This window comes from Ctenopharyngodon idella, chromosome 13, assembly GCF_019924925.1.
Source record: "Ctenopharyngodon idella isolate HZGC_01 chromosome 13, HZGC01, whole genome shotgun sequence".
NCBI classification, from domain to species: Eukaryota; Metazoa; Chordata; class Actinopteri; order Cypriniformes; family Xenocyprididae; genus Ctenopharyngodon; species Ctenopharyngodon idella.
In genome coordinates, this window is record NC_067232.1 from 16,946,487 (window position 1) to 16,965,564 (window position 19,078).

At 39.3% G+C, this 19,078-nt stretch overlaps 1 protein-coding gene across 1 annotated transcript in view; it reads right to left on the minus strand.

The window, feature by feature from the left end:
* The window catches only part of syne2b (spectrin repeat containing, nuclear envelope 2b), a 122,557-nt gene that overhangs the window by 5,369 nt on the left and 98,110 nt on the right, over positions 1-19,078 (minus strand). The window contains 13 exon segments of the mRNA XM_051918240.1: positions 942-1,070; positions 2,505-2,705; positions 2,825-3,024; positions 3,113-3,236; positions 3,329-3,459; positions 5,295-5,363; positions 5,875-6,172; positions 6,265-6,459; positions 6,578-6,715; positions 9,379-9,561; positions 9,741-9,891; positions 9,977-10,164; positions 10,477-10,639. Coding sequence (XP_051774200.1) covers positions 942-1,070; positions 2,505-2,705; positions 2,825-3,024; positions 3,113-3,236; positions 3,329-3,459; positions 5,295-5,363; positions 5,875-6,172; positions 6,265-6,459; positions 6,578-6,715; positions 9,379-9,561; positions 9,741-9,891; positions 9,977-10,164; positions 10,477-10,639 — 2,170 coding nt within the window.

Below are 19,078 nucleotides of genomic sequence, written 5' to 3' on the forward strand. Positions count from 1 at the left end.
ATAATCACATAGCTTGAGTGTTTTTGAAAGTGTTGTATTTTGTTTGGTTTAATAATTAACATTTGCGAGTATGACTCTCACTCGGCTTGTGAATGATAACTTGCACACTTCAAAACTGTTCACAAGCTTCTATGGGTTTGATTTTGGTTGTCATTTGTTAAAAAAAAAAAAAAAAAAAAATACAGTGTGTGTCGGTGTCTGTCATAGACTGTAAAAAACGGGTGTCTGTCCGCTGAATGCCCCTCCGATTCTCCTCCGTGGTCATATGGGAAAGTGAATATTTACAAAGAAAACATTAAAACTACAGTTACATTTACACCCTTTCCAACAAAGAAATGGATCGACTTCTGTTTGAGAGGTGAACACATTTTTTTTATTTGGACATTTTGTACCATATGATGGCTGAAGCAGCAGCGCGTGACACTGTTTTCACGGTAACCAGATCAACATTGTGAACGCCTTTTTACAAAACTGAAGTGAAAACACCAAATGATCATGCAATGGGATAAAATATCTTCTCTTCCCTGCAAACGATACCATGAAGAATGTGAATAATTAACCAAGTCAAAAACAAAAAAGGTAAGCAGGTATCCATATTCATTTCAGCATCGGCAGACACAAAACGCTATAAAAGGTGACAACTTTTAAAGTTAAAAAACAATATAAGTTACGTAAACGATAAAAGCTCATTGTGGTTTCTCGGTTTGATAGATTTGAGCAACCATAACGACGCAAAACATGGGAATTTTGAGTTTGTGATAGGATTCCTATATAGAAAAATCACTCCTTGCCCTCCAGCCGCATTTCGCGCTGCAGCAATGACGTCATGTGCAAACAACCTATTAATCATTTTTTCATCAGGTTTGTTATTTTTGTGGGGAGATTTTCAGATATTTTACAAGAATAGCAGAACCTGCCCACAAACACACGCACTACTCTACCTTGAGTGTGTCTTGATGCTCTTCCAGGATATTGAGGTCCGTGTTTGTGTCATGGATGTTGACCATGTAGCGCTGGCTTTCTGCTTTAGCTAACCACAGCAGCAGAGAGTGAAGAGTCTCATGAAACTCCTGGGGAAAAAACAGAACAGAATATACAGATGAGTCTGTGTTTCTCACAGGTCTTCAGTAGATGAATGCTTGTGTGTGCTCAGTTTAGACTTCTTTATACCAAGACATTTACAAAAGCCCAACAGGATAATGGTGCGTTCACGCCATATCGTAATTACTGTAACTGTGAGATTCTGGCTCGTAAAAAGTGTTCACGTCCTCGTAGAGCTTGTAATTACAGTTTGTAAGCTGGGAGTTTTCTGAAAGCTCCCACATGTATTACGTGGCCGCTGTACCACCTGACCACTGTAGATTCATTTAGGCATTGATAGTGGTGCCATAGAAACACATAATTCCCGGTGAATTATGTGAACAGCTCCGAATATAACGTCGTGTTTTCATCTCAAGATTACGGTAATTACGTGGTGGCATGAATGCAGCATTTCTCCTGAGAATAACCCCTTGCATTTTGCCGAATGTGAATCAGGGTTATTATCATTAACTAAAATTATTAAAGGGATAGTTCACCCAAAAATGAAAATTATCCCAAGATTTACTCACCCTCAAGCCATCCTAGGTGAATATGACTATCTTCTTTCAGACAAACACAATCAGAGATATATTTAAAAATATCCTTAGTCCTCCAATGTTTATAATAATTGTGAATGTATTTTTTTTTTTAAATATATCTCCAATTGTGTTCATCTGAGAGAAGATTGACTTGAGGGTGAGTAAATCATGGAATAATTTTCATTTTTTTTGGGGTGAACTATCCCTTTAAAACATTTCTGTCAAGTGAAATAAAGCTGAAATTAATAAAATATATTTATTAATTTCAGCTTTATTTCACTTAACAGAAAATATAAACTAAAAAATTAGAAATGTTGCCTTGGCAATAAATTTAAATAAATTTAAGTCAAAGCACTAATATTATTAACTAGAATATATACTGTAAAACTAAACTAAATGAAATCAGTAAAAAAATTAATCTAAAATTAACATGAAAATATAAAAAATAAATAAAAACAAAATATAAAAATAACAGCTAATTCAAAATATTAATAAAACTAAATAAATCTAATAAAAACTACAATAACATTGGCGAAAATCTGACAATTCTCAAAACTGAGAAATTAAGACCTTTGATATGACTCTGTCACAGTACGCTCTTGGTTTCAAGAACAACCTGTGTCTAGCATTTCTGCAACCTTTAGCAACAATCATCCAAAACATCTCATGTTTTGGTTTTGTATCTTGAGATAAAATCTCACCACCACAGAATGTAACAACCGCAGCTGTGTGTCAAAGTGCACAGAAACATGCTGATCAAATGCATCTTGTGGTGCAGTTGCAAAACAAACAAAACATTCAAGGTACATTGCTATTTTTTCTCAACTCCGTCTGTCAAATCAGGCATCAGACACTTTTAAAGCACACCCTGGTGGTTTTCTTCACCTGACACTCCATGAGAGCTTGATGCAGTCGGCGCTCCCAGCTGTCCAGGGCCGCACAGGCCTGTGCCCATTTCTGATTGGCTAACTGCAGATTCTCACGCAGTTCTCGTAGTTCAGTGCTGTCTCCGTGCTGGAAGCCCCGCCCACTAAGATTAACGCCAATCATCACTGTTTTGTAGCCGTTAAAAGTCCTTTGCATGTCCTAATGAAAGAAAAAAAAACTTTTACAGAATATTCCTAATTAACATACACTACCTTTTAAAAGTTTAGGGTTGGTAAGATTTTTAATGGTTTTGAAAGAAGTCTCTCATGCATATGTACCTTTAGTTTGTGGATATTGCTCTCCATGTCTCTAATGGTGATTTTTGGCTCTAGAGTTTGAAGTTTCTCTAGCTCAGGCATCACAGCATTCAGCCATGCCATGACATCGGTGAGGTCAGAGTTCAGTCTGTGCCACTGCTGAAGATCCTGCGGCACGCTACACGACTGCACCTGCAGGATCTCCCATCGCTCGATCACACCTGAGGCCACAGATCAGAGGGCAAAGGTCACATATATTTGAATGAACATGTCTGTAAAAGTGTGTGTACATAATACAAACAGCAGTACCAGTCTTATCTGCTGCAGAGAGGACCGTCAGTCCATGATCCTCCAGTTGTTCTTCCTCATTCAGAATCAGTTTCACTCGCTTTATACAGTCTATACTGCCAGCACACTCAGACATGAGTTTATCCTGGAGAGAGAGAGCGGAAATACAACAAAAAATGTGTAAGCCAATGTTAATGTGTGTGTAACACAGTTCGATAAGCATGTGTGGGTACTCACATAGGCCTGTGGGTGGTACTGTGTAGTGGTGTCAGTGGGTGAAGATGTGAGACTGCGTATGATCTCTCTGTTCACTCGTTTCCTGTCTGGAGCATCAGGAGAGTGCCACGTCTCCACCACTGACCTTCCCCCTGAGCGAGAGACAGATATATTTGAACTCCTAATATCACTCAAAACAAGCATGCAGGAAGTCATCACTCAGTTACAGAGCATGCTGCTGAAAAAGTAAATAAAAAAAAAGATGCAATGGACCCTTTTCAGAGACTGATTATGAGTTTCCACAGTTATTAATAACACTGTAAATTGAGCAAAGTTTTTTTTATACTTTCATTTTTAAAAATCTAAAGAAATTTACAACACTATACTTTGTGTTTTCTTGCCTTGGTATTAATTTACAGAAAACTGGTTAATGCTGCTGCGTGAGTGTTTCTATACAGCAGTTGAGGGAGTGACGGCAAATTTGACATCTTTCTCTCTCCATTAGGGCAGTCAGACTGGTAACCCAAAGGTTTCGATTCTCAATACCGGCAGGAAATGACTGAGATGTCCTTCAGCAAGGCACCTAACTCCCAATCACTCCCCGGGTGCCACAGCAAAAAATGGCTGCCCACTGCTCCAGGTGTGTGTGTCCACAGTTTGCAGTGTTTGTGTTCACTACTCACTACTCATAATGTGTGTGCACTAACCTGGATGGGTTAAATGCAGAGAACAAATTCCGAGTATGGGTAAAGCCCTGGGTATACTTAGTTTTTTTACACGTACGCTAGTGTACGCACCCAGTCGAACGCACAGCCTTGCAAAGTATCGACACGTACGCATACACTACACATGCGCAGTTTTGAGCAATCTCTCGCCATGAGTTACAACCAGGATGCAGTTGCTACTGGAGCAAAAGAAAAACGAAAATTTGATTTGTTGTAGCTTCCGCTCCACTATAGAAGTCTACCCAACTATAACTGTTACCATCCACAGTTGCAAATTTAACTTATTCACAAAATTGGAATATAGCATAAAACATATGCAAATAAAGCACCGTTTTGATCCCATGTGTTCAAGGCAACAAAATCGTCACTTCCTGGGAAATATCTGTAAAATATCACAAAATATCTGTAACAAAAATGGAAGTTGCTGCAATTGGGGAAGCCACTGTGGATCATTTTCTGTACATCATAAATTACTTGCTCCTCAGTGCACGCAGACGAAATGCAATAAACTTTGTCATGCTATTTTGTGTTCGGAGGCAGTTGCTGACTTGAAGCGGTGCTGTGCAGACCGATCAATGTATGACATCAAAGTACTGCGAAAGATATTCGAAAGCATACAGAGCCATCTGCTCTCTAATCATTCTTGCAGTACTTTGATGTCATACACTGATTGGTCTGCGTAGCGCCGCTTCAAGTTGAACACACCTTTTGGCTCTCTGAATATCATTTGGCTCTGCAGTGAGCACCACTTGGATTCATTTAGTAAATGGGTTTCCATCATAGTTCATGCGCATGTCTTATCGGATAAAAAAATCATCCGCCTCAATTGAGTCCATGTTTTTTTATGCGCATTTTTAGAATTTATGCGCATCTTGGCATTTTCCATCCAGCGTTTTTTAATGCAATATCTCAAATTTTGCATAAAATTAGGTGGATTATGACAACTTACGCTTCTGAGCAACCTGGAAATGCATTATGAAAAACATCTGTTAAAGTACTGCAACAAGCAGAAGAAGATTCTTGGCAAACATTAAAACATACATCAGGGGACTTTAGGAGCATGACATGGGCAGCTGCTTGAGAGAGGAAGCAGTGAGCAGCCAGGCAGTGAGCACAAAGAATAAAATGTTGATTATATTTAAAGACAAAAGAAGGAAGCATGTAGGATGCAGTTGGGTTCATGCAGATATTTATATATATGCTAAAACACATATGCAATGTGCAATAAGAGTGCTGACAGCATGCAGCAGGCTGATGCCTACCGGACACAGCTTTCAGAGCTTTAGATGTAGCTTTAACAAATGACTGAGAGCTCTCAGTGACTTCTACATCTGCAACAGAAGAGCGGCAGACAGACAGAGCTAGAGACACTATAGCAGACAGAATTATCTAGACTAATAGAGCATCAGATAACAGGCACAGAGATCTACATACACTCTAACAGAGTGTCATATAAAAGACAGCAGGATATAGATATAACATTATAACAGCATTGGATAGTAGAAACAAGCTGCAAAAAAGAGAAAGTAAGATCTACATTAACCTAACAGTGCAGCAGATAGCAGACAGAGAGATCTACATATACTTTAATAGAGTGGCAGATTACAGATAGTGATCTAGATATACTCTAACAGAAACGTACATAACAGACAGAGATATAGGCACACTAAAAAACAGCAAAAAACAAACAGAGAGATATGTACGAAACAAAAAAAAATCTAGATACACTCTAATAGAGCAGCAGATAACGAACTGAGATTTAGAAACACTAACAGAGCACTATATAACAGCATTAGATACGTTTTAACGTAATGTGGCAGAGACCAGTCAGTAAAGAGTTACCTGATAGGGCACTGTAGTATGTCAACTCCTCATCATCCTCTGGAGATGAAGATCCTCCCACATCGACGGTGTGGTCCCACTCCAGCGGAATAGAATCCACACTGACGGGAGTCTCACGCCCTGAGCGCTCCAGAGCAGGTGGTAACAGGTGGGACACGGCTTGACGTACCGTCAGTGAAACATCGGAGCCCATAGCAGCCTCATCTTCCTCCCTTTCCCTCTCCCACACCCCACTGAAATCAGCCGAGTCCTCTGGATCTGTGTCTCTGTCTGAGAACTCTCGGTCCTCCTCAAGCACCTGTGAAAGGAAAGGGATGGAAGGATTTAAGTTAGTACTCGTGCTTAAGAATATTTGTTGAGTGTTTGTGAGATGAGTCTTTTCAAACAGACCGGGCGTCTGCTGATAAGACGATAGTGGAATCGGGCGACCCTGCCAAACACTTCCTGGCAGTAGGAGTGCAGTTCCTCCAGTTCATCTTCGATGAGTACAGCGTCCAGCGGAGCACTCTTCTGGATCAGGTTCTCTCCAAACACAATCAGCGCATCTATCTTATTTGTGTTTAGAGTGATCTCCTGCTGAAATGCCTGCAGGATGTCAAAGCACAAAAAAATTGCATTCTGACTGCAGTCTAGACTCATTTAACATGTTTAAACCTTTTAAATTACATTAAAAATGTTTTAGATAAGATAGGAGTGTACAAACATTTAGTTGCCGCATCTTTTCATGAATATCGCTCTCTGAAAAATGCTCCACATTAGTGAGCTGAAGGTCCATCTCAGTTAGCCAGACCAGAATCCCCTCCCTTGTTCCTTCAAAGTCTTCACGCTGAGATGTGAAATGCTGCACAGAGAAGTGTTTAGAGTTTACTAACATTTTTTTTTTTTTAATTTTTGTATTCTTTGTTGGCATGGAAATGAAAAGTGGAGCAGGACAGGAGAGTGACAAAAATTTGAAAGCCAGAGATACAGTTAATTTAAAGTTTTGCAGGTTTTTATTAAGTGTCACTGCAGAAACCAGTCAGTATTTGAGAATTTAATATTTAATATACAGTACTGTTCAAAATCTGGGGGCCGGTAAGATTTTTTGAATGTTTTATAAGTGTCTCTTATGCTCACCAAGGCTGCATTTATTCTGTCAAAAATACAGTAATATAGTTAAATATTAGTCAAAGTGGAACCCCCCCTGGGGGACAATCACCTGCGCCTCGTTGGTCTGGCCCTGCTGTTGCTGAGGCACACTTGTGGGGGTAGCAAATTGAGCTGGCCGAGGAATTCGGGGAAGCGGTTTTTGTGGTCAAGGTGAACCCTTACAAACCCTAACCATCTTTTTTTGTTTGTGCTTGATAAAAAAATGGATAACAGTGACGATGTACATCATCCTGCTGTCACCGAGGCCAGCAGTTGTGCTCAGTCTTCTGAAGCATTTCTTGGGTTGAGCATGCTTTCTATGAGGAAGCTCCCCTCTCTAATTCCCTTAATGGGACAAAGTGCTCCTACAGTCTAGGGTTGATGCAGGGTGAATAAGGTTTGAGTCATCATTATCTCTTGCGGCTCCATTTCCGCCCAATTTCATGGGTGAGAGTTTGGAGCTTAATATTTGCTCTAGTATTTTACAGGATAGAGCAAAAAGGTTAGGACCAGAATATAGTATCCTTCCTTCCTCTTCATTTACTCTCTAAGGAGAGATGTTGCTCTTCTGTGGAAACTCTAAGGCAATTTTGTGGTAAAATCAAGGTAACCCTCAGAGGCATCCTCTTCAGAGGCTTAGGTGATGTTAGCTTGGGCACACTTGAACATGCCCTGCTTTCATTTTTCTTTCTACTCCCTCCCTTTAGAGGAAGAGCAAGATGAGTGTGAATAAGGCAATTAATACTTCCTGAGTCTCATTTATCATCTGTCTACATTTTATATTTGGGTCTGGAAGCAGGGATATCGCTCCTGGGAAGCTCTCTACTCATATATAGTCTGGCGGTTATCTGGAGTGATGAGTATTGTGGGCACACAACTTGATGCCCTGTGCTAATTCACCCTCCTTCCCCAAGGGTGAGTAAGGAGCAGACTTCCCCTTGTATGGGCAGCAATAGTGAAGTTGTAGCCTGGAGGCTTATTGCTAAGGCTTTGGCTCCTTGTAGGCTCCCTTTCCAGTCTCCTCTTCATTAGTTGGAGCTTAAAGAAGAGATATCGTTCCCCTTTGGGAGGGTGCTCTATAGGTAGATTGTCTTTACCGGAGGCAGGGTATGAGATGCTCTTCCCCAGTTACTTAGGGTGTCTAAGCAGAGTATGTCTCCCCTGCGGCCTCCTTGGGGTCTAGGGCCTGGGTAATGAGAATAACTAGGAAACAATGCTATGCATTGCTCTCATGTCCCTCCTTCCCTAAGTAGGAGTAAGCATTGGCTCCCCCTTGGAAGAGTGGCAATAGTAATAGCTAGAACTATTACTAAGGGTTTAAAGCATCTTGGGAAAGATGTTACACTGTTCTGACGATATCCTTTAGAATAAGAGCAGGATAAACGGAATTTTAATTAATCCAGTTCCGTCTGTTCCCTCCCCAGTGATAGTCGGGTCCAGAAGTAGGGCTTTATGCTCCCCTATAGTGCGTATATGACCTATGCTTAGAGGACCTGGTAGGGAAGAGCAGTCTGTCTATGGCCTTCCGACTTGTTATGGCAGCATTTGCTCGATTAGTGCTTGTAGGTCTCTGAGTGGGTCTCCAAGATGACTTGGACAGGGCTGAGCTCTCTCCCCTATGGCTTTACAGTGGATAAATAGAGCTTAAACTCCCCTGCAGTTTCCTTAGGGGTTGAGTTGAAATGGAAAGGGTAAAAGTTGTTGCTGTTTCTGGAAACCTGTTTGACCTCATATCTGGTGTTAATGCATTTATGCTTTTAATGTGTTGTAGCCTGCAATATTTTTTTATTTTATATAGAGATACAATACAATGTATATCTGTGTGTTAAAGATAAGATTTTTTTAAATACTAATTATTCCTGCGGTAGAAAACATTGTGGCACCAAGATAGGCTACTATGAAAGGGGGCCGTTGGGTTTGCTATAACCAGAGGGTCCTATGGGTTTTTTAAAGCAGGCCTGAGTCTATGACTCGCAATTTTGTGCCTGGGGGTTGACGCGCCTTGACTCTAACTGACTGATCTGTACAAGTGGGTACAAGTGTTCAGACACGAGGGCGAGGACATTCCCCATTGTGTCAACTCCAGATGCCGTGTCTCGTTCTCCTTCTCAGGGAACCAGGGTTACAGTCATAAGCTGAGACGTTTTCTGTTTTAATATATTTTAAAATGTAATATATATGATACATTTTTTCTGGATTCTGATTTGATGAATAGAAAGTTCAAAAGAACAGCATTCATTTGACAAAGAAATCTTTTGTAACATTATAAATGCCTTTACTTTTGATCAATGTATCCTTGCTGAATAAAAATATTAATTTCTTCAAAAAACAAGATATTACTGAATTTTGAATGGTGGTGTATGACCCAAATCTGACCTTTAACCTGCGGAGCACAGCAGCAACTCTCTTCTGTAGCATATCCCAGCGCTGGTTTCCCTCATGTACCATCAACTTTAGCTTACTGGCACCGTCTGTCCGATTCTCTCGTGCCAGGCGTCGGTATTGTTTATTCACCAGCTCCAGCTGTGTTAGGCGCTCATGGACCTGACGCTGGAATGCCTGCATGTGTGCATGTTTTCAAAAAAAGGTTAAATGTCCAATAGATCTAATGACAGTTGCAAAAGCCACTACTTAAGTATCAATTTTAATCTGTATAACAGTTCTGATGCTATTTCTCACATAATGAACAGGCTACTATTAGTGAAAAAATCAATAAACATAACTAAACAGAAACAAACCTCAAACTTTTTGAGTTCCTCTTTAGCACAGGTGTAGAGTACGTCTTTAGTGGCGGGGTTGGCCGCTGTACGTTCTGCCGTATTCAGCCACTCTTCAAAGCGTGCATAGTCGTCTAGGAACTTGCACCACAGACGCCATGTCTCCTCAATCCTGCAGGGGGCATGGTAGAAAATTAAACTTTCTAGACATTGACATTGAGGAGGCCAAACAAGCTGATTTGGGTGTTTGCATTGACCTCATCCTCCTTTCCATGGACATGGCACATATGTTCCTCCAGCGGCGGTCCAGGCTGAGTGTGGTCTGCTGAATGGAGTCGTTCTCTCCATCGCTGCCACAAGCATCCGCATCATGGAGCAAAACATCACACAGGGTCAGAACAGACGCCACACCCTCTGTGTGCTGTTCAATGTCTTTCTGCAAGTCCTAGTGGTGACAAACAAATCACAATCTAAGACTGACATATACCAAAAAAACGTAACGAATTGCCAGCCGACTAAGAAAGACGCTGTTGCCAAGACATTACAATTACGCAAAAGGAATCCCACATTAGGAGGAACTTCATGTTGATTTTAAATAATAAAGGAATATAAACTTAATGATAAAGATGGTGCATCAGATAAATCTGTCCCATAACACATTGTACTTTTTGAAGACAAAATATTTACGTAAAAAATAAAGTTAGAATTAGATAATCATCTAAGATATTGTGGTTTTGTTAATGAATGCAGTGATTACCTGATGCTCTGCTAGTTTCCGCTGTATCTCATCACTGTGGCAGATGGTGTAGGTGATAGGTTTGGCCAGCTCACCCTCAACTCGGGAAAGCCAGGTACGGAGATTACTCATATTCTTATCCAGCTGTTGCACTGTCACCAATGTCTCCTTCAGTTTCCTCACCCTGAAACATAATTGGTCAGTCTGTCAAGTGCTTGACATTTTTGCAGGTATTTAAAAGAACAGTGTAAGAGGAGACAGAAAGAGAGGACTCAAACTCAAGGTCGCTTGAACATCAACCAATCAATCTTTTACTCAAGTCAGTCAATATGTCAGTTATTTAGTGAAGCTACTGCCACATTAGGCTTTTATACCCGGGAAAAAAGCTACAATACTTTAAAACAGAATGATATCTTGTTGTGTTATCTTAAGACCCAGTTCAATCTTCACTGATTCAATCTATCAAAAATATTAATTATCACATGAATTAAAAAACTATAATATTCTGTATGTAATAGACTATAATAATAAATTATGTTATAGAATATATGTAATAGACTCTATTACATCATTCACAGTGCTTCATGGGAGTGGGCACCACGTTTCTCTGATTGGTGGAGATTTCTCTGCAGCATTATGGGTAGTTATGTAATTTTTTCCAGGAATTCTGAGGTTAAACATGATTATTTTAAAAATAAGTTGAAATAATGTGCACTGATGGCTTCAAAAAAACATTATATGATATTGTTTAACAACCTCGAGTCATCAGTCTGTTTTTAAAAGTTTATAGGTTATCGCTAAAAAACCCAGAACATATGGATATAGATATGAATATTAATATATTCAGTTATCTGGTATATAAGTATATCTAGTACAGTATATGAGTTTTGTTTTATGTGGTGCTTGAGTAACAGTTCACATAAAAAGTGACCTAGTGTCATTCCTACACATCAAGCCTATCAGCTGAGTTATATACAAAACCGCAATACAGGTAAAAAGGCTTGAGTGTGCGGTGACCCACGTCACATCCGTCTGTCGCACTCTATTCAAACCACACCAGAACACTTAGTGTTAAGACTACTCTAAAAGTGACGTCATGTGACTAAGAGGATGGGGGCATTCCTCCATAGTCACATGACCATTCCAATGGAGGTCTGACCAAAACAAACAGTGCTGATGTGGAAGAAGTGACATCACACAACAACTCAACTGCACGTGACAGAAATGCATTGGAGTGTTTGTGCTATTCACATTAGCACAAAGAAAATGAAGGAAAAATAATAGATGCATGCAGTCACTCATAATATTTATTGTAAAAGGCACACTGAAATAAGCTTGAATGAGGAAATGAGACAAGATGTCCTCTATATCACTGCATTTGTAATGCTTGATTTTATGCATGATGCATTATTCTAGATGCACACATCACGCAGTGCATGCATATCTGTTTGGAATTGAGCACATGCACCATCTGCACATCAGTAGCGTGCACGTCCTCCCTAGAAACAAGTGTGTTTCCATGCAAAGCAGATTTTGATCAGTCTTGCACTGAGGCGAGTACTGTGTGCACACACACTGACAAAAGCACTGCCCATCCCCCTCACACACATGAATGCATGCTTAATAAGACCCATGTGTGTGCAATTAGAAAACACTTACTCACAAACCGGTGAGGCTCCATGGCTCTCTCGTGTTAGCGTTAGCATGTCTTGTCTGAATGACTGTAGCTGATCTCACACACACTCTTCTCACAGACCGTGAGCTGCTGTGTACATTACTCCCACCCTCTCATATTCACAACCCACCCCCCCTCCCACTGAATGTCCAAGAGATGCGTCATTTACGTCATTTTCAACTGAATCTAAAACTAAAACTACTAAAATCTGATCAAAATCATTGCATTACAAAGACTATTTTTTAAAGCAGTATTAAGCCAGTGTGGTAGTGTAGTTTAGTGAATGTCATTGCAATATCAAACCAAGTCACATTTGTTTTTAAAGCACAAGCACACTTTTCAAGAAAAACATTTACAAAAATAGGTTTGGAATAAATCAATATATATACTGTCTATAACTTTTGACAAACAGTATTTAGACACCTTTTGGTTGTATAAATTATTAACCAGACAGACAGACAGACAGATAGATCTGTCATCTACATGTGCCCTCTGTGTTGTTTGATTATGTTATATGGGCTAATGCTAATTAAATCCAAACCTAACCTCAACAGATTACCAATCCCAGATGGACACTGTGCCGTATCTCTAAACAACAGGTGGGAGAACTTCACTAATGATCAGAAGCAAAGAACAAATAATACACAATTGTATACAACCTTATCTAAAACAACACATCTGTACCTTCAACACACATACACAAAACACAGAACACTCTAGCTAGCAAACACCTAAAAAATATTTAGAGCACTTTTAGTAACTGCACAGCAACACAATAGATGTGTCCCAATTTGCGTACTTATGCACTATTTTGTTCCATTTTGTTGTATAAATAGTGTAAGTAGTGTGTTCACACTAAAAATTAGACCCACTTATTTAAAGGTGCAATAGGTGATTCTCTACAGAAACATTTTTGTTTTACTGGTTGAAATTCTTCTCATTTCCTGATAGCAAACTCTATGTTAAACGGTCTAAATGTATTTTTATAAATATATATCATCTGTGGAAGGCGTAGGACCATAAATTGTTCATCCAATTATTATATTTCGTCCGAATAAAATAATTTAATGTCCTACCTGCCTGTCAACGTATGTTTTTACATACCCTCGCGCACCCTGTTCACGCAGACATCATACGTCAGCACGTTCCATGCTATGCAGAGTTTATGTAGACAGACGTCAGTCACAGAGCACCGCAAACAAACAGCAGCCAGTTTACAGTTCTTACCAAATCAAAACAATGAGTTTTTGCTGCGTTCATGCCATAACTACCATAATTAACGTTCATTCTAACCAGAGCTGTTCAGTCAGACTCTGAATTATGCATATCCATGTCAACAGTTTCAATGGTACAAGCTCTCTAAGTTGTTTATGTTCATTATTATTGTAATGTTATGTGCTTTGAGACATTACATAGTTTAACACCATCTCTTGTGACGCTTTGCCGAAAGCAGCTGTGTGTGTGTGTGTAAGTTCATGTGTTTTGGAGGAGGCGTGGCTTTGGACGGCGATTTGCAGGGAGGGTGGGATCGTATACTTTCAATGCTAGCAGGCTAACATTAGCATTTCCCAGATCACCAACTGCACCTTTAAATGGAAAAACTATGGTATGGAATCTTGGTCAGTTCATGAACTCTACTGTCACAGCTTTCCTTGCATATCAGAAGGAGAGGGGTTGTCAGAATGTGATACTGGATAACAAAATAACCTTAAACTCACACACTAGACAGTAGAGCACATAGTATATAAGTGTGTAGTGCTTAGTGCATCATTTGGGACACTTCTGGCATCTTTGCGGCATGTTTTGAACAGGCAAGCACCAATCATATTTTGTCCAAAAACGTAAAAGTTAACATTATTATTTGCAATAATTGATTCAGGTTCAAAGTTCAAACTTTAAAGCAGTTCAGCCAAATGAGTTGATAAATATGGGTCACAGGGAACCACGTTGGTGGGCCTCACATAGATAGAGCTGCTTTCAGTCTTTAGAAGAGGGCGATTCACGGGTGTTGGGAAGATTCAGAGCACACTTCAGCCCTCTGAAGGGTTTAATTCTATCGTCCCACTTCACGGTTAGTCAGTATTTGATATCCATTCAGGATGATAGTCATGGTGAATAAAGATTATGTTAAAATGTGGACTCTTCTTTGTGAAGAAACACAAAACCACACATACACAAACAGGCAATGCTGTCACATACACACACACACACACACACACACACACACTCACTAAAATAACCTTACGACAAACTTGCTGCCATAGCAACAGTTTCAGCTCAGGTGTCTGAACTTTTGAGTGCAAACTGGAAAACAAATATCCTCATCCAAGCACTTTGGTCATCATCTCTCAAAGCAGTATAATTGGTCCTTAAAACAAAAGAGTTTTAATGAACTTTCCATCTTTAAGATCGTTTAGTGTGTATTCAGTGGGGGTCTTTTCAACATAGCATCTGTCCCATGTTGCTTCTTTGTCCAACAATAGTGAGCAGAGTTTTGTAAGACACCAAGAGTTCAATAATATAATGGCTGCCATCACTCAGCAAATAGCAGAAGAGCAGAAGGACAGAGCATTGGTGCTGATTGGCTGAGAGACACAATAAGTGTAGACAGAAGACTTATGGGAGGGTGAGTGGACACAAAGGCCCGTGCTAGCAGACGGCAGCTGCCGCGTGTGCAGATGCTGTGAGGGTGAACTCTGCTGTGATTTTAGGTGACAAAAGAATCGGACACGTCTGTGTCAACTTCTGTAATCCTGCTTAGAGACTCGTCTCAATCACACACTCCCATTTGCAAGTTGTGTGAGTGACACACAAATACATACACTGCTTTTCAAATGTTTGGGGTCAGTAAGATTATTTATTTTTTTAAAGTCTCTTAGGCTCACCAAAGCTACATTTAATACAGTAAAACAGTACTATTGTGAAATATTATTAAGATTTAAAGTAACGATTTTCTATTCTACTATATTTTAAAACGTAATTTATTCCTGCCATGGTAAAGCTGAATTTTCAGCATCATTACTCCAGTCTTTAGTGTCACGTGATCGTTCAGAAATCATTCTAATATGCTGATTTAGTGCTCAAGAAATATTTCTTATTATCATCGATGTTGAAAACAGTTGTGCTGCTTAACATTTTTGTGGAAACCGTGATATATTTTCAGTATACATTATGAATAGAAAGAAGAGCATTAAAGGGTTAGTTCACCCAAAAATGAAAAAATGTCATTAATTACTCACCCTCATGGAGTTCCACACCCGTAAGACCTTCGTTAATCTTCGGAACACAAATTAGACAAAAAAGATATTTTTGTTGAAATCCGATGGCTCAGTGAGGCCTCCATAGCCAGCAATGACATTTCCTCTCTCAAGATCCATTAATGTACTAAAAACATATTTAAATCAGTTCATGTGAGTACAGTGGTTCAATATTAATATTATAAAGTGACGAGAATATTTTTGGTGCACCAAAAAAACAAAATAACGACTTATTTAGTGATGGTCGATTTAAAAACACTGCTTCAGGAAGCTTTGGAGCATTATGAATCAGCGTATCGAATCATAATTCGGATCGCGTGTCAAACCGCCAAACTGCTGAAATCACGTGACTTTGGCGCTCCGAACCGCTGATTCGACACGCTGATTCATTATGCTCCGAAGCTTCCTGACGCAGTGTTTTGAAATCGGCCATCACTATATAAGTCGTTATTTTGTTTTTTTGGCGCGCCAAAAATATTCTCGTTGCTTTATAATATTAATATTGAACCACTGTACTCACATGAACTGATTTAGATATGTTTTTAGTACATTAATGGATCTTGAGAGAGGAAATGTCATTGTTGGCTATGTAGGCCTCACGGAGCCATCAGATTTCAACAAAAATATCTCAATTTGCATTCCGAAGATTAACGAAAGTCTTACAGGTGTGGAACGGCATGAGGGTGAGTAATAAATGACAGAATTTTCATTTTTGGGTGAACTAACCCTTTAATTTGAAATAGAGAACTTTTGTAACATTATAAATGTCTTTACACTTTTGATCAAGTTAATGCATCTTAGCTGAATAAAAATATTAATTTCTTTTAAAAAAAACATACTGACCCCAAATGTAGTACATACTACAATTGGTAGTACATTCAGTATATTAAAATATTATGAGAGGCCATTCAAGACATATTTCAAACTTACTCGCGCACGCACTATCAAAGTATTCACACACACTATCAAACTCTCTCTCATACACTACTATAACGTCTCTCACACACTATCAAAGCTTTCACACACACTACCAAACTCATTCGCATACGCACTATCAAACTCTCTTGCGCACACTATCAAACTCTTTCGTGAGAAATACCAATTCACTCACGGTCTGTACCTTCGAATAGTTTTCTCGTTTTTGTCTTCAAAACAGAAAAACTAAGAAACTGTTCATTTATCACATATTCTATCATGTGGGGTTTTTCCATATTTTTATTTTCGTTTTCAACACACTGTTATAATTTGCCAAATGGAAACACAAAACCAACATGAATAGAGTACCTCAGGGATGACGTGTTTTTGTAGGCAAAACCCGGAAGCGAGTTAGCATTTTAGGACTTCCGGTTCCATCGCCCCCAAGTCAATGGGTTTTTTGAATGGGTTTTTGCTAAATCGCCTGAAATAAGGTCTGTGGTTAACAAAGCCTCTAAATATTTTCACGTTTTGATCTATGACATAAAACACACCAGTTATAACCCGCTTGTGATTTTTTAAACCTTTATTGTGTCTTAAAAACGGCGGTTGCTAATAAGTTGCTAAAAGGGATTACTTCCTTTGGCGGGGACTTTAGACGTCATCATGACAAACAGGACATTTGGACAGCATTTCTCATGAAAAAGTGGATAAGTATTCACACACAGTGCAGGTCATAATCAGCGAGCATGTTTTTAAATAAAGTTGTTTTTTAAATAAAGTTTGAGGAAGCTTAGTGGTGGTGACGTTGATCTGCGACCATGGTGTGCTGTAGTCCGTTTATAGCCTACTGTTAGCTTTTTATATCTGATGACTTTATTTAGGCTTCAAAATGTATAAATGCTGTGTTAACTTGTAAAGATTATCATGATAGACAAAACGTGTCATAACCCTTTGTTAAACACAGAACATTATTTTTTGCGATTTTCCAAAAGTCTATGGGAAAACTGCATTGGCTTTCGATCGAGGGAACCCGTGCGCCACTAACTTCCGGGTTGGCCTACAAAAACACGTCATCCCTGAGGTACTCTATAGACCTTATGTAGCCCCGCCCCTTTTCAGCACTGCGCTCGTTGTCTTTTGACTTCCGGCTTGTATTTCCACAGCGATCTTATGTATTTATGAAAGAACTGCTCATTTTAAAATCTTCCCGGTCTACTGACATTTAAGACATCTGCTTTAAACATAACAATGCTCATGATAACTTTCATTAACTCTACAACAGGTAAATCCACTTCACCAGCTAATTATTCTTCAACAGCGATGCCATAGAAATATACAGAGCTACCGCAAAAACGGAAGTTCAAAGACAATATTCTAAAGATGGTGGCACGCTTGTTTCTCTGGTAAATAAGGTCTATAGCAGGAAATAAACGCCCCTTTCCACTGATTGGTCAACATTAAACCGTGCCGTCATCAGTTCTATTCCTCGGTTTCGCGCGCTGCTACAGTTGTACGGCGTTCAATGCAACTACATTTCATCTCTTTCTCATCAAACCAGGGGCGAGGCAAGAAATGTTCAAACGGGTGGGCCTTCATAAAAACAGGGTGGGCCAATTTGGCTATGACTCGATGACAAATGCTACACCAAGACACTCTTCTCCGCTCCTCAAACACATACAACATTAGTTTTTATTTATAGTGTTTCTTGAGTAAAGAAAAAAAGCGCTGTATTTATTCAAACAAACAAACAAACAAACAAACACTTCTTTATTTACCATAATATTGTAAACAAGCAGAGATGTTTCTCCAAACAGGGTGCAGCACTTCTTTTACAATAGAGGTGTGGAGTTATGAGGTTTGACTGACAGTTTGAAGAGCCAATAGAGTTACTAGGTTTAGTCACAAGCTCTTTTTAATACTTTTCACTGGTTAACTATTTCAAAACCCACAGAGAGGTAAAGGATGACCACTAAGATTTATGAAAATAAAATAAATAAATAAATAGAAAATAGGAAATTTGGAGATACGATGTTTCTGCAGGACAGCAGCTATATGAATTAATGTTTAGAATCTTTTAACTATAACGATACACTTCAAAACACGAATTAGAACAAAGTATGATGAAAACGAAAATAAAAATATGAAAAAAATGACAGACCCCACATGACAGAATATGTGATAAATGAACAGTTTCTTAGTTTTTCTGTTTTGAAAACAAAAACGATAAAACTATCGAAGGTACAGACCGTGAGTGAATTGGTATTTCTCACGAAAGAGTTTGATAGTCTTCGCGAGAGAGTTTGATAGTGCGTGTGAATGAGTTTCATAGTGTGCGCGAGAGTTTGATAGTCTTCGCGAGAGAGTTTGATAGTGCGTGTGAATGAGTTTTATAGTGTGCGCGAGAGAGTTTGATAGTGCGTGTGAATGAGTTTGATAGTGTGCGCGAGAGTTTGATAGTCTTCGCGAGAGAGTTTGATAGTGCGTGTGAATGAGTTTGATAGTGTGCGCGAGAGAGTTTGATAGTGCGTGTGAATGAGTTTGATAGTGTGCGCGAGAGTTTGATAGTCTTCGCGAGAGAGTTTGATAGTGCGTGTGAATGAGTTTGATAGTGTGCGCGAGAGTTTGATAGTCTTCGCGAGAGAGTTTGATAGTGCGTGTGAATGAGTTTGATAGTGTGCGCGAGAGAGTTTGATAGTGCGTGTGAATGAGTTTGATAGTGCGTGTGAATGAGTTTGATAGTGTGCGCGAGAGAGTTTGATAGTGCGTGTGAATG